This window comes from Dasypus novemcinctus, chromosome 6 (assembly GCF_030445035.2).
Source record: "Dasypus novemcinctus isolate mDasNov1 chromosome 6, mDasNov1.1.hap2, whole genome shotgun sequence".
Classification (NCBI taxonomy): domain Eukaryota; kingdom Metazoa; phylum Chordata; class Mammalia; order Cingulata; family Dasypodidae; genus Dasypus; species Dasypus novemcinctus.
Genome location: NC_080678.1, coordinates 136,985,784 through 137,001,783, shown reverse-complemented (window position 1 = coordinate 137,001,783; position 16,000 = coordinate 136,985,784). Strand labels below are relative to the sequence as shown.

The window sequence follows — 16,000 nt, the reverse complement described above, 5'->3', positions numbered from 1 at the left end:
GCCGCCTGCCCATGGCCACTTGGTCGGCATGGCCCCGGGCCCCAGCCAGTGCCTGACGATGCCCTGCTCAGGAAGTATTTGTTAAGAGGCCCGATCTCGAGTCCAAATTCAGCGTTCCTTCGCGTGTTTTCATACCTAAATCAGACGGTGCTACTTATCCAGCCCCTGTGGCTTCCCAGGATAAAACCCTGTGCATGTCCTAAGGAGGCCTGCAGGAGGCGCCCCTGCTGGAAGTCAGGGAGCCCAGGGTGCTGGGTGGGGAGGACACACACACACATCTACACAGACATACGCAGGTAAATATACATGCACACACACACACGTCTTTAATTCCATTTACCTCTAACTGAGCTTAGGCATTTAATTCCATGACAAATGTGGGCAGCAAATCAAAGTGGAATTGACAGTATCAAGCTCTCATCGCCAATGAAAATCACAGATTTTTCACACCACGCTCCACGTGTTGCAGGTATCTCAAAAGGGTTTTTGCGCTCAATGCTCCTTTGAAGTTCTAGCAGGCACACAAACACTGGCTGAAATAAAGAAACACTGGTGCCCAGGCCTTGTTGTATGGCCACAGAGGAGTGTGATTATCTTTTTGCTCTCACCCATGCTCCCAGTTGCCTAGAAACTCATGCAGTCTGTTCATTTTTCTATTCCAACCTTTTTGAAAGATAATGTGGTTTTTTATTTGCATGCGCAGAGCTGGGCTTTTTAGTTTTAAGAACTGGAGTTGAAAGGTGGGCTGGAGCCTGAAACGCCAAGCCACCCACAGAAATAAGCTCAAAGCTCCGTAATTAGACAGAAAACCTACCAGAAGTGAAAGGAAGAGAAGGGACACAATGGAGGAAAAAAGAAAACTTGTGTCAAAAGGACGGTGGGGTGGAGAGGTAGGGGGAGCACCACGTGCCCCCCAGCCTGGCGCTGCAGCCAGTGGTCCCTAAGCCAGAGGCCAGCCCTGCCCAGCGCGGTCAGCCCGGGGGGGCACTCACCTCACAGAAATGCCCTGGCCTCCGGCACCGCCGCCGGCGAGCTCGGGAGGGAAGGCAGGGGAGGGAAGGCAGGGGAGGGCTGCGCGGGGCGTTGGCGCCTGGGACGCGCCTCCCTGGAGGAAACGCAGGCGGGGAGTGGACGCCCTCCCTGGGAAGGGCCACCTCTGCCCTGCGCTCCTCTCCCTGCTGGCCTGCCCCGTGGGACCCAGGCCGCGCTTCATTCCCGAGGGCTTCACCTGCGTGCCCCCCACTTCCGTTGTCTCCACCACGTGGCCTGACCCCTGGTGACTCCAGCCAGCACCACGAGGGAAGCCCCCAGGACCCAGCCCTCAGGACGGCATGAGGCCAAAGAAGCTTTGCGGTTGGAGGCCTCCTCAGGCGCCGAGAACAAGCTTCCCTGAGCCCGAGGACCAGGGACGCAGCCCGCTCCCAGGCTCCGCAGAGCTTCACTGCGGGGGGCCAAGTGGAGCTTCTGGCCAAGGCCGCCCTCTGCCCTCAGCACTAAAGCAGCGGAGAGAAGGAGCAAGGACTGGGCCCAGCCATGTCCCGTGGAACCTGGCTTACAGGAACGGCTGGTGGCCGGCCGGGCCTCGGCCTGGTCTAGCTCGGGCCCAGGCCCCGCTCCTCTGAGAACTGGCCCGCTCATGGGGGCGGGCAGGCTCTCCCGCTGAACCCCACCCCCGGCAACATCAGCGCCAGACCCGCCGTGGCCCGAGCGCTGCCGGTGAAGTGCAGAGCGAACTTGTGTGAATTTTGAGTAAGAGATCAACCTAGAGAACTGACAGAGCGCTCCCGAGGGGAAAGCAAGCTGGACAAACCGGGGCTGCCCCCAAACCAAAATGGAGGTCAGTGCGGACGGGCGACCTCCATCAGTCCAGGCTTCAGGAGCCAGACGGCCCCCCCTGGAGCTTGGATAAAGGCATAAGACGCAGCCAGCCAGCACACATGGGCAGTGCCCCCATGCCAGGCATGTTCCTGGGCTGGGCTCACAGGTGTGGATGAGGCCCACCAGGTGCTGCCCTCGCTGAGCTCACCTGGTGACAGGATGATGGTGGGCCCTTCATCTCAAATAGGGACAAGGCCTTCAGAGAACATAAAAGACGGGAAGGAGATGGGTAGTGGCAGGCGAGGAGGGTGACCGAGGGCCGATTTCAGCCCAGGGGACAGGGGAGGCGCCTCTAACGTTTGAGCTGAGTCCTGCAGGAAGAGGAGGAGCCAGGCTGGGAGATGGGGGGAAACTGTTTCAGGCGAAGAAAAGAGAGAGAAGAGCCAAGTAGCAAGACCTGGGGAACACAGAACTGACCGTAGGACGCAGGGTTTTCACTTGCCAGGATGTTGACTGTGGTGCTGCCTCAAGAGATGGGTGATGAAAGCACCCACAGATGTCCCCGGGACGTCCAGGTGTCCAGAAAGGAAGGCCAAACCAGAGCAGAACACGCCTGGCACGTTCTCAGCACCCTGGGCGGCAAAGGGGATCACGAGCTTGCCAGACCCAGGGGCTGTCATCCTCCTGACCCCCAGCGCCTTCCTTTTCAGGCTCGGGGGCTCATCCACGACTCTTCTCAGACGTGGCCCCTCACCCTGGTCAGGCATGGAGCTCCAGCCAAAACTGGGGGAAGAAATCCTGGCCTTTAGGCCAGTGAAACACAAACACAGGGCGGCTGGGGGGCTCCCAGAGCCCCTCCCATCATCGGGTCAGCCCCCAGCAAGGCTCTGGCTCTCCACCTGCATTTAGGGTCTGCCAACCCCCAAGAGCCCTGGGGACGCTCAGGCAGTGCGGCTGGGGCGGCTTGCACCCCGATGCTGACGGGGGGGTTTGGAGGGGTCAGACTAGACCGCAGTGGCGTCTGATGCTACGGCAGACAGCCTCAGAGGGGCTCTCAGGCGTGGAGGACGCACGGCAAGGGGAGGAAGAAAGCCGCGGAGACCAGGTCTGTGCACAAGTCCGGTTTATTGCGGAAGGGGACACAGCTTTATAGGGTTAGGGACTGCGTGGAGGGATTTGATAGGTGCGGGCGGGTACTGCTTCCTGATAGGTGATTGTAAGCGGTTGCTAGGCAGAGGGCTGGCTGAGAGGTTTGGAATAGGGGAGGGGAAAGGGGGAGTGAGAGCTGGCCGGATGTTGGGCTAGGCGGGAGATAAAAAGGGGGAGGGCAGCGCCGGCCAGCCGTTAGCAGCAAAGGCCTAGTCAGGCGTGGTCACCTTATCTAGACCCAGTGGGCAGAGGCGGTATCACTTCTTGCCGCACCGTTTGCTACTGTGGCAAGCCGGGCGCCCTTACTCCCACAAGGCAGGTGGCTGGCAAGCGGCTGGCTCCCTGGCTGACAGCTCTGTCACCGCCACCTAACCCTGCTGCTTTTCAATGAAACCACCTTCACTCAGTGCAGCTCTCAGCCCTGGTGAACATGCAGAGTAAGGCAATCACACACAAGGGCTCCCCGAGACACGGCTCAGCAACGCCCACAAATGACAAGCGGTTTCCACAGTAGACCCCCAGTCATTTCCAAGGAGCCATTATGGACAGCAAGTAAAGAAAATGAAGTTTAGACAGGGAAAAAAGCCTAAACAATGTGCATCTGGGGCTTGGGAAATAACGGATTATCAAATGTTTCATGTTTCTCTGAATACTGAAAGTGGGTGGAGATCGTTTCCTCGTGACACTTTTTCCTAAGGCCCAATTTCCTACCGTTGCGAGAGGGACAATGCCCACGAAGGTTGTCTGGCTGACAAAGATCTCAGAGACGACCAGCTCGCTCATGGAGGCCTCCCCTGGGTACTCCGCCTGCCAGGTGATCTGCTGCGCCCCAGCCAGGCCACTGCTGTTGTCAATTCCAAAGTCCACTTGCAAGATCTCGTAGAGGGAGCCATTTGCTCTGGAAAACAAACACACGTTAAAGTGCAATTTAAAACCCAAGACTTAGCAGAATGGCAAGAATGTAATGCACTGTCACATTCCCCTTTGTCACCAGAAGAATTATGTCCAAGTCCAACAAGCACATGGTGATGCCAACAGGGCTATTTCCAGGCTGCCCATCAACGGCCTCCTCCTTGGAACAGGCAGACGACCCATCTTCGGGGATGCGTGGAAATCCAACTGTCCCCACTCAACGAGGCATCAGACAGCGTGTCGTGACCGGGCACGCTGCCCAGCTCTCTCCCCTGCCCGTTCCCTCGTGTGCCCAAGCCCGGTCCAAGCACCACACACCAGGAATACCCCTAAACCCCCACATCTGGCTCCACTGTTACTCCACGAGGCACACAGTAGGCTCTGCCTAGTTCTGCTTAGACTTAGCCATCTGTCTGTGGACCAGTGGAGAGAACAGTGGGTGCGGGGCCTTGGGAGCCCCGGAAGAGGGAAGGGCTTCCTAAGCTACACGAGCAACAGGCAAGGGGTGAGAGCTGATTTTTCATCTCATCTGCTTGAATCCAAGAAAATCCTATGAGCCTTAATTCTTGGAGCGCCGAGGCTGCATGTGTGCTCATGGAAGGGGGGAGCGTGAAGGAGGTGGTTGGGGACATAAACAAAAGGACAAGTGCCTTCTCAGCATCTGTATTCTCCAAAGGTCTCATCCGCGGCAGAGCCTGCTACGGTGCAGGCTGACTACTGCACTGCGCAGTGCCGGGGCCCACTGAGCGGCGCACACCCCTCCAGCCCCAGCTTTGGGAAGCACCGCTGATCCGTCAGCCTGCCTCATCCCCCAGAATCCAGCTTTCCCCAGATCTGAGGAACGTGGCCCCAGCGAGACTGACCCACAAGCTGCCCAAGGCCTGAGTCACACCAACAAGCCTAACCAGTGGCCCCTGACTGCCACCGGGCTGGCCCGGACTGAACTGGGCTGGAAGCCTCTGCCCTGCCTCGCTGGGGCCAGGGCACAGTCGCCACCCACACCCCCGACTGGCAGCCTGCACAGAATGCGTTGCAAGCCACTTGCCAGAGAGGATTCTCCCACCTTGGACAGCTCCCCCATGGCCCTTAGGGCTGACGTAAGAACTGGGGATCCCCAACCAGATTCCCCCACAGACGTCAAGATGTCCTCAGATACAGTGGGGGACTGACAAAGCCGGGTGGTCCTGGCCTGCCTGACGTGAAATTCTACCCAGAGCAGAGTCATCTTTGACTCCACATCACATCGTTTCCCTGTAGACTTGAGGAAACTCTGCGGCAAGGCACGGCACAGCCCAGGGAGGTGGCCTCTGGCCACAAGCGGCATTTACATTTAAATGTAACTCAGAGGGGATCTCTTTTCACAAGACTTGCATGCTACTTTATTGGAATTGTAGTTGGTGCTGAGTTTAAGATATATGTAGGGGATTTGAATCTCTGGACTGATAATATGACACCCAGGCCCAGAGCCTCAACAGACTTCAGCTCCTAAACTTTGACTTATTGGACTTACTCCACTCAGCTAACATGGAGTTGAAGAAGGTCAACCGCCACAACATGGAGCCTAGAGTGTCTACAACTAGAAGCGGGAAGAGTGCATCCAGTACCCATGTGGAATCTAAGCCCTCACTTGACATAGGTGTGCAATGGACACAACCAATCCAATGTCCACAGAGAAAATGTGGAATGGGTGTGGGAACGGTAGCCATGGGGGCTGCTGGGTGTGGGGAACGGGAGGAAGAGATGAGATGTGGAGGCATTTTCGGGACGTGGAGTTGTCCTGGATAGTGCTTCACGGACAATTACGGGACACTGTAGATCCCCCCAGGGCCCACTGGATGGAACGTGAGAGAGTCTGGGCTATGATGTGGACCATTGACTATGGGGTGCAGTGATGCTCAGAGATGAACTTACCAGGTGCAATGGATGTATCACGATGATGGGAGAGAGTGTTGCTGTGGGGGGAGTGGGGGGAGTGGGGGGCGGGGGCGGTGGGGTTGAATGGGACCTCATATATTTTTTTTAATGTAATTAAAAAAATAATAATAAATAAATATTTTAAAAAAATAAAAATAAATGTAACCTAGATGAAAACAAGTACAATTTAAAGTGCAGGCCCTCGCTCCCACCAGCCTCATTTCAAGTGCTCAGGAGCCTCACGTGGCCAGCGGCTGCCGCACTGGACAGCGCAAATGCAGGGCAGATGGCTTGCTTTGTATCCTGGGCAATCCAGGTACGCTCTTCCAGCCTCAGTTTACGCCGCTGAGAAGGGGAAGTCACAGTCACATGTGTCTCCCCTGGTGGTAGAGTTATGAGGCTGGGGCATGTCAAGGGGGGTGAACTGGCCCATTCATTACCATGCACACATACTCTGACCACCCTGGAGTCAGAGAGCCCCAGCTTCGGCCCAGTCCAGGGGCTCCCACGGGCAGACACAGCCTGGTGGTGCTGCCTGAGCCCAACCCGGGTGCTGTGAATCCTCAAGGATCCGGCTGTGCGAGGCACTCAGCACCAGGAGAAAAGGCGTGTTGACAGACCATGGGCTCCTGGAAGGATGGGGGGTGGGCGCACGGGGCTCCCCCACAAGGGGACCCGTGTTTTCCTGGGCTGGAGAGATTTCAGGAACTTTGGTAGGGAGGCATTTAGTTTCCAGCTTCGGTCACCCCCATTTCCCATCCAGCCTCGAGTCTCCTCTCTGGTCAGAGGATCCTCTGCCTAGCATCTGTTCAGCCTTGCCCTTCAGCCTTTTCCTGGGCTGCTCCGTGTGTCTAACCAGAACCAAGGAGCTGCTGCTAATACCCACTAGGTCCTCAGTGCACTGCAGGCCTCGGAAAATGCCAAGAAAGAGGAAGTCCAGCGAGGTTGGAGATGAAGCACAACTCTGCCAGTGGCTGTTTCGCCCAGCTAAATCCGCACTGTGGGCATGGGTGGAGAAGGGCCAGGCCTTGGCAGGTGGGGCGGGGTCTGTGTGGGCGGGCTGAGCCCTGCTGTGGGCCCTTCCTTCTCCTCTCTGACTTCTGGCCTGGGACATGGACCGCCCATAGAAATTCTACAAAGTCCGCGGGTCAACCACCATGTGTCCATTTATTTCTAAAGATTTCTTTATTACTCTCCCCCCCCCTCATTGTCTGCTCTCTGTGTCCATTTGCTGTGTGTTCTGTGTCCACTTGCATTCTCAGTGGCACCAGGAGTCTGTGTCTCTTTTTGTTGTGTCATCTTGCTGCATCAGCTCTCCATGTGTGCAGCGCCACTCCTGGACAGGCTGTGCTTTTTTCACGCACTCCTTGCGCATGGGGCTCCCCTATGCGGGGGACACCCCTGCGTGGCAGGGCACTCCTTGCGCGCATAAGCACTGCATGTGGGCCAGCTCACCACATGGGCCAGGAGGCCCTGGGATTGAACCCTGGATCTCCTATGTGGTAGGCGGACGCTCTATCCATTGAGCCACATCTGCTTCCCCATGTGTTCTTTAAAGTCATTTCCCTCAAATCCGAGGCTGGAGGTCTTATACTTCCAGGCAGCTGGCACGCTTGCTGGGAAGTTCACGTCCATGGAGATGGGTTCATAACTATGAATTCTGCCTGTACCTGGTCTAGTCTTACTAGGCCTTTGACATTTAGAGAAGTGCTGAACAGTTCTCTCAGGTGAACCATTACCAGCTGCCTTGCAGGAATCAAGATTGGTGTTTCAGCCACGAGCTGTTCACGAGTCCTGTTTCCCCGGGGTAGGAAGGGCGGGCATGTGTGCCTGCATGCCCGAGTGCGTGCATGTGGGCTGGCGGCTGAGTGGAAGTGGCCGCACTGCGTGGCTGCTCTCTCCTTCAGCGGGAGCACACGCCGCCTTCCCAAAGGACAGGCCTCCTGAAGGCTTGGTGCCCAGGGAGCTGCACCTCTCCTAAAAGCTGTCTCCCCACGATCCCAGGACCCCCGAAGCAGGGCTGAGGCCACCTGTGGCTGCTCAGTGGGACTGCAGCTCAGAAATGTCTGCAAGAAGGAGGCGAGGGGAAAGTGGGGGAAGGGACAGCACCCCGCCCCACCCCTTGTGCCCAGGGACCGTACCCAGCTATTTCTCAGCAGGGAACTTACTGACAATAATGGCTGTTTAGCAGGGGACAAGAGGGAGGGAGATGGAGGGAGGGAGGAGGAAGATGGGCAAGAGAGGGAGAAGGGGGCAGGGAGGGAAGGAAAGAGGGAAGGAGGGGGGGAGAGGAAGAAAAGGGGGAGGGAGGAGGGAAAGTGGGAACGGGAGGGAGGGAGGGAGGGAGGGAGGGGGAGGAAGGACAGAAAGAGTGAGCGAGCTCAAAGTCTTGACCTGTTCTCCAGCAAGTGGTCATTTACTGGGATTGCTCCCCCCACCTTCTGGATGGTGCTGAGTTGCCAGGCTGAGATGGTGAAGCGTCCCCACATGGGTTGTCCTGGAAACCGTGCAGAGAGGCTGCATCTCTGGGCTCAGAGCCTCTGTTTTCTCCCAGGAACCTTCTTTCTAGGCATTAACTTAAAGGCCGACCTGAAATCAGGGTGAACACTGAAGAAGGACCACAGTGAAGAAATGCTCCTGGAAAGGGGCTCGCTCAGTCACTCCCAGCGGGCGCCCTCCAAGGCTGAGCTCCGGTCTCCCTCCAGAGGAGCCCGACACAGCATCTGCTCTGTCTGCAGCTGCTGGCCTAGTGCCTGGCAAACTGCAGGAATTCAACAAGTATTTGTTTAATTCACTGAACATCCTCAAAAGGCTACAGGGCACCCAGTGAAATCCTGGAGGATGTCACTTGTCCTAGAAAACAAAGAACTACCAGCCAGCTGAGCCTTGAGCCCCTCCTCACACTGGTTAAGTCTACTGATGCACCCTCTGCCTCCACCAAGAGAACATGAATTCTTCAAAGGCCAGAGCCTGTGCTGACAACGTCCTCACTCCCAGTCTCACTACCGTACCTGGCACATTCAGCTCATCAGTATCATTTATCAAGCAACTACTATGTGCCAGGCCCTGGGAATTCACTGGCAGGCAGAACGAACAGTGCCCCACCTTAACAGTCAGGTAAAGAACAAGGTAATTTCGGGTAATGATTAATGCAATCATAAAAATAAAAGAGGAAGGTTGAATTTGTTTTTAAGAAGTTCAAGGAAACGGACTTTGGCCCAGTGGCTAGGGCGTCCGTCTACCATATGGGAGGTCCGCGGTTCAAACCCCGGGCCTCCTTGACCCGTGTGGAGCTGGCCATGCGCAGTGCTGATGCGCGCAAGGAGTGCCCTGCCACGCAGGGGTGTCCCCCGCGTAGGGGAGCCCCATGCATAAGGAGTGCGCCCGTGAGGAAAGCCGCCCAGCGTGAAAAGAAAGAGCAGCCTGCCCAGGAATGGCACCGCCCACACTTCCCGTGCCGCTGACGACAACAGAAGCGGACAAAGAAACAAGACGCAGCAAACAGACGCCAAGAACAGACAACCGGGGGAGGGGGGGAAATTAAATAAATAAATAAATCTTTAAAAAAAAAAAAAGAAGTTCAATAAAACTTTATGATAAAAATATAAAGATAGCAATTTAAAACATAATTTTAAAAAACTGGAGAGAATGAAAGAGCATTTGGGAATGTCTCCATAAGAAACCGACATTGGAGCTGAAAACTACGGATGAATAGAAGCCACCCCGATACTCAACAAAGTTTTGTTGAATAAACGAGCACATCTATTTTAAGTTTAAAAAAAAATTATGGGAAAATGTTATCCCAAACCATGAGCATGAACACAAGGTGCTAAATAAAAAAGAAGTTCCCTCAAGCCTTTATTCAAATGCCAAGCTCCTCATTAAAGCCTGCACTGACCACCCCGTTTAAAATCCCACCCCCCTCCCTGCAATTCTGATCCCCTTACCTCCCTGTAAGTTTCCTGTAGCATTTCCCTTCAAACCAAGTTATTTCATTGTAAAAATGCCTGTTTTGCTCACTAATGTACCCACAGTGCTTGGTACACTGCCCAGGACATAGTAGATGCTCATTAAATATCTCTTGAATGAATGAATGTATGAATGAATGAACAAGCAAACAAACGAACTATTATCAAACAACAGTTTGAGAAAGTCTTAGAAGAACCCATGCTAAATGAGAACAGACACTATGCTGCAGGGGTGGGGGGATGCAGAGCCCCAGAAGATGGCAGGTCACGAAGGTGTCCTGAAGGTCAGGTTGGGGCTGAGCCCTGAAGAATGGGGCTACATGACAGGCAACCACTCCAGGACCCCCAGCACACCCGCTGCCCCCTTTGCACATCTCCCCGCACCACCAGTCCTCCCAGAGTGGAACAGGGAAGACACCTGCTCCCTGTCCCCTCAGCGGGCAGAGGTATTTTGTCTGTCTTTCTGCCTGTTGGACAAATCTTTCCATCGTGAGCTAATGGCCAGCTCAGAATCGTGCATGAATAAATTTAATCATCACCTTCTGCCATTTCATAAAATCCACACTGCCTCCTCACTTACATTTTGTCAAAAGCAGCGCTGCTCCCTCTGAACTTGCCGACAACCCAGCTGACAACCCAGGCAGTGGTTGGCATCAGAAGTCTAGAGTCTGAAAGTATTTAAGGGTCCCCAGTCTAGAAAAGGGATCTCTTATCTTTGGGGGCCCAAAGCATTTTCTCCTTATGGGGTTGATTTCCTGGCTCCCTACCATCAAACTGCTGAACAGGACTTTTTGAAATTCTAGGACTATATCAATCAATGGAAACAGCCCAAGAATGGGGGTTCTTTTCTTGCATTCCTGGCTGATGGGGAAGTTAAATAGAAAACTCAGAGGCTGCAACCTGGCACCATGTGGGCTTTGTTAAACCACGCCCCAACCATGGTTGTACGAAATTTGAATTGGCTGTGATATTTTTAAACGAGAAGATTCTACACCAAAGGCAATGAGTTGGTCTTTCTGGCTTCTCTGGAAAAAACTGGAAGACCAGGCAACACTATGCCACATTCCTACAGGGCAACCATCAGCCAGGGCAGCCCAGGTGCCACCCTCTTCAACGGGACTGGCACTCTCCACAAGTCCTGGACCACTCCGCCCATTTATTACAGCCCTGGGGCCCCTGGAGGCACTCGTGATCCCTGAGGAACCTGGGCTCCGACTTCTGGGAGACCCCTGAGGAGCTGTCTTCCTAGCTTGCAGACCATCTTTAGGCCCTCCAGAGCTCTGAATGCCCCACCCCCGTCCACAGGGCAGGAAAGTGATGTTGATATTATCACCGACCCCCTCCCTGGCCTTAGCCACGGCCTCTGGACTCAGAGCTGACCCCTGACTTCAGCTGGGCCAGGGACACTTCCTAGGAATGTGAAATTCCTACTGAGAAATCTGATCTGGGCTGCTTTCTCGAGCAGGGATGTGCAGTCTCAGCAGCCGGGGTGAGCTCTGCTGGCACGTGGACTCTGCTGGTCGAGGTGTAACTAGACTCAGATGGGCCAGTCTTCCTCGGGGGGGGGCAGGGGACAATAAGCCAGCCTGGCATCCTCCCATTGGGTTTTGGTCCATTGATTTGCTACCGTCTCTTCTCTCACTTTATCACTATCCGGAAGACCAGAGCTACCTGTTTCATGGCAAAGGGGATCATGGTGAGTTGTTTTTCTGATATCTATTTATTTCATTCATAAATCCCAGTGTGGGATTTTATTGCCTAAAGGGAAAAAAAAAGTGATTATCTTTAGTTTGCCTCCAGCATGAAGTTCGAAAGTGAAATTAGGCCCTAGAAAGTACAGCACCATATGATTACTTTAAAAAGTGAATGATACGGTTTTTTGTATGTATCTCGTTGTTAACAACTATTTAAGAAAAGAAAGAAAAGGGGGAAGGGGATAAGAACTGGGAAGGGAGATTACAGTGAAAAGGAGGCAGTGGAGATGAAAATGGAATTCCCAGTCCTAGGGGAGTGCTCCCTCCTGGTCCCACTGCCTGGAACCCAGGCTCGCTCTTCGCAGGCTCCCAGGAAGCGCCCCGTATCCCCACAGCCTGTACTCCTTTTTGCTTAAGCTAGGTCTAATTAGAATCTTTTTCTTTCCACAATTGTTAAAAAATCCCGCTAATATATACACATCCACTCTTGTGCCTTAAGCCACAGTCTAGTGACCACGAATAAAGCTTGATTTCTGGGGGAAGACTTCCTCATTAGGGATTTCAGTTTCATTCTATGGGCTCAGACAGACAGGAGGAAGACGAGAGATTGGCCTGAAACTTGCAAAAGCCCAGGCAGGCCTGGTCTATGGTCCTTTTTGACCACTTCCCTGCATCTTTCCATTTATGTGACCAGCTCTAATAAGAAAATCACTTTCTCTCTTCATACTCTTTTCTATACTTTTCTCTCATCAGGCAATATTTTCTTTAAAAATAGAAAGATGTCCCCAACTCTCTCTTGTTTGATAGAGTCTGTTCTTGTTTAAATCTCAAATACATTTTTCTGGCTTAAATGCTCCAAGAAACTCTCCATCCGGCTCCTAATCAGTAAGCTAACCCAAAAGGTAAGCCCACCATCACCCCATTTCCCCACCACCAGAAATTGATGTCATATTCTTTTTCTTTTAAAACATTTTAACATACCTTGCAGGCCGGTAAGAGTGACCTTATTTTTGCTTACCAACACTTTCCCAGAGCTGAAAACAATAAATCTGGATAACGAGCAAACACTTTAAGCACCTCCGCTTTCTCGGCTGCCAAGTCCACGACAATTTCTCACCCTCCCTTCCAGCTCACTTGATTTTATCAGCATCACCATGACAAGCCCGGAGACAGCTAGGACAATTGCCACAATTATTTTTTTCTTCCCTCTGCTTCTGGCTTTCTGACAACATCCCAAACCCCTTCCAGGAAATTCAGCTCAGAAACCATCTTCCACTGACTCCCCAAATATGACTTTTAGGAGTTCGGTCCTCTCTTAGTCGCTCCCCATTACCAACCTTGAGGAAAGCTCTTGCTATCTAAAATTGCGGCGGCTTGCTCGGTCGGTAGAGGTGGGGTCTGGCTGCGGACGAGGGGTCGGTCCAGCTCTGGACGAGGGGTTGGTCCTGCTTGGGACGAGGGGTTGGTCCGGCAGCAGACGAGGGATCGGTCTCACAAGGGGTTGCGCGGTTCGGCTGGCGGGGTCGCCCGGCGAAGCCGGCGACGAAGGGGTCACCCGGAGAAGCAGGCGACGAAGGGGTCACCCGGAGAAGCAGGCGACGAACTGGGGACAAGGGAGGCCAGGCCCTTGTCGGGGGCTCTCAGGACTGGAGGGCGCACGGCAGAAAAACTACCGTGGAGACAGGGTAAACACGCAAGTCCACTTTATTGAGGGAGAGGCAACAGTTTTATAGGGGCTGGGGAAGGCTGATTGGTCGAAGCCACGCCCTGTTCTGGTTGGTTGCTGGTGAAAGGTCAGTGGGCGGTACTGGATGGGGGAGGGGTGGTGGTTAGGGATTGGCTGTCGCTGTTGCTGGGGGAAGGGGCAGGGTTTAGGGATTGGTGGCTGCTGTTGCTGGGGTGGAGGGCAGACTGGAGTTTCCCGCCCATGCCTGGCTGTTGCTGCTGTGGGGGGAGGGAAAAGGGCAGACTGGATTTTTCCGCCCACGCCTGGCTATTGCTGCTGTCGGGGGAGGGGAAAAGGGCAGACTGGAATTTTCCACCCTGCGCCTGCGCAGGGAGAAAGAAGAAGAAGGGTGCCGCCCCACAGGCATCGTGTGGTGCCATCCGGGAGGAGGGGCGGCTGCGGAAGCATGGCTGCCGAGAAGGGGAGACCCGAGGGCACTCTGCGCCCATGCCGAGCTTCCTTCAGGGGTGGCGGTGGGCCTGACCAACCACCCTATTATGGGGGCAGCGGAATTAGGCCTACCGCGGCTGCTCCCCCCTCCAGGCCAGCAAACCACACTTCAGCCCGAGGGGTGACCACATTTCCCCCTTCTTTTCAAATAAGGGCCAGGATGGCAGCAGCAATAAGTAGCCGAGGCCCAAGAGGCAGTAAGCAATGAGGGAAGCAGGGCTGAAGAGGGAGGTGAGTATGACGGGGATATAAATGTACAATTTAGGGGGTGGTATCTTGCCGTTGCAAGCAAGGGTGGCCAATGTCCAATTCTTGTTGATCTCGGCGGCTATAAGATCCATCTGTTGTTAAAAGTCCAGGATGACAGCGCGTTGCAGGTAGTTGATCTCTCCTTGGCAGCGAAGACATTGTAGGAGAGGATTACTTTTTCCTGCCAGAGGCTTACTGTCCAATTAAAAGGCTGATGGCTGGGGTTGGTGAGTGCAATGGGGAATGTGAGGAAAAGAAGGGTGATGGTTTTGGACAAGAGGAGGCTTGGTGAAGTCATTATGGGAGGAAGATAAGGAGTAAAGCATAAAAGAGGATAATAAACAGAAAGGCGATGGAGAGTAGAATTCATTGGCCGAGGTTCCAATTTTCTGGGGCGGTAGCGGCTAGACAGATGGCGGAAATTATTATCAAGAAAGCAAAGGTTATGAGGAAGAAATAAAGTATTAAAGGCTGTGGGGGAAGTGAGAAGATCATTTAGAGGATAGGGTTGAGAATGGTATGTTTAAGACAGAAGCTTTGTGGTTTGTAGGAGACTGCTTTATAAACGAAGGAGAATGAGGGCAGTAAATATAGTAACGATAGATAGGAAGATGACAGTGAGGAGGAGTCTTTGTTTAAGGTTCCAATCGTCCGGCGCAACAGTGGCTAGGCCGATAGCGTGGGGTGTTGCTAAATAGACAATGGCTGCAAAGACAAAATCATCTTCTGTTTCCTTAAGAATAACTTTTCTTTAAATACTTAGTAGCATGCAATATTAGAAACCATTTCCTAAAAGCAAGTTGGCAGGGGAGCTTGGTTGCTGTTAATCTTTCCTGTTATAAAATTACCTTTTATTATTATTATCATCAATTCAGTTTTATATATATATATTTAAGAATGACCTTTTGGAATTAGCCATTTAATACCTTAATGTAAACTATTGAAGATAAATTTTATCTTTACAGAACACATTCCCTTACGTAAAGTTATCACAATACCTTTTACACTTGCCGCATGCAAATTAAGTTTCAAGAGTTTATGAAAAATTAGCCATCCTACTTTAGGACAAAATACGTCTTTTTGCAAAACTTATTACATTTCCGTTAGCATTTTTACAAACTTTTAACCTTTTTAATATTCATATAAGTTTTACATTCTTTATATCATCCTGTGAAGAAAAATAAGTTATTCATTTTAATCTAGGCAAGAACAACTTTTTATGAAGACGTACAGTTAATTTTGTTAATTAAGACTTACAATTTTTTTTAATTGTAGATATCTTATTAACATTTAAACTTATGTATTAATATAATAAACTTAAGTATTAATATAAGCACTTATTTAATTTTTGGCCATTTGAATAGAGCTCTTTTAAAGATTTCTAGTAATTTATATTTACCATCCGGAGGTATCACAATATATGTTGACATTGAACGAACAGACAGACAAACACAGAACAATTACAACACATTAACAGAAATATATAATTTATTTACAGTTGACTCATAACTCTTACTTTCTTGGTATAGCTGCTTTTAAATCCTTTTTTATATAGCATATCATAGATTATACCCTTCAAGATTTCTTCTGGACTTCATGTTCTCTGTAATAAGCCAGGAGGGAATCTTTTACCTTCCTGCTCCACAGCAAAAGTGACCCTATCTGTAAGGCGAGTATAGGTGTCCGGGTCCCAAAGCTGACACGTGGTAAGCCATGGATTAAAGGGGAGAAGAAGGTCCCAATATACTTGAAGCTGTTTGAAAGAGATCTTACACCGGTGAGTGTCTAGGAGACCGGCGAGGGCCCGAACTTGTGGGGCTTGCTTAGCAGATAGGATGTTACCCATTGCTAATGGCCTTTTGGAGCCAATAAGGAAAGGGGCCCTTACCTTGAGAGCGTGGCGATGGGAGCCGAGGTGCGCGGTGAGACGAGGGGTCGGAGCCGATGGGACTCCGACGGTGGTCGCGGGCCAAGAGAAGGCCCCGACGAGGGGAGAGCGGAACGACGAGCAGTGGAGCAAGGCAAAGGGTAGCAAGCACGGAGGGGAGGAGGCAGAGGTGAAGGCAGGGGTGGAGGTGCTTAGGCACGCGCTCCTGAGAGTTTTATTGGCACCTCTTAAT

The 16,000-nt window shown here is 52.5% G+C and overlaps 1 protein-coding gene across 1 annotated transcript in view; it reads right to left on the bottom strand.

Moving 5' to 3' along the window:
* Positions 1-2,312: 2,312 nt before the first annotated feature.
* Positions 2,313-16,000, bottom strand: part of LOC131278966 (uncharacterized) — a 96,863-nt gene continuing 83,175 nt past the window's right edge. Inside the window, exons 2-3 of the mRNA XM_058299597.1 lie at positions 3,560-3,865; positions 2,313-2,601 (exon numbers count right to left, since the gene is read on the bottom strand). Coding sequence (XP_058155580.1) covers positions 2,313-2,601; positions 3,560-3,865 — 595 coding nt within the window. The remainder of the gene's footprint in view (positions 2,602-3,559; positions 3,866-16,000) is intronic.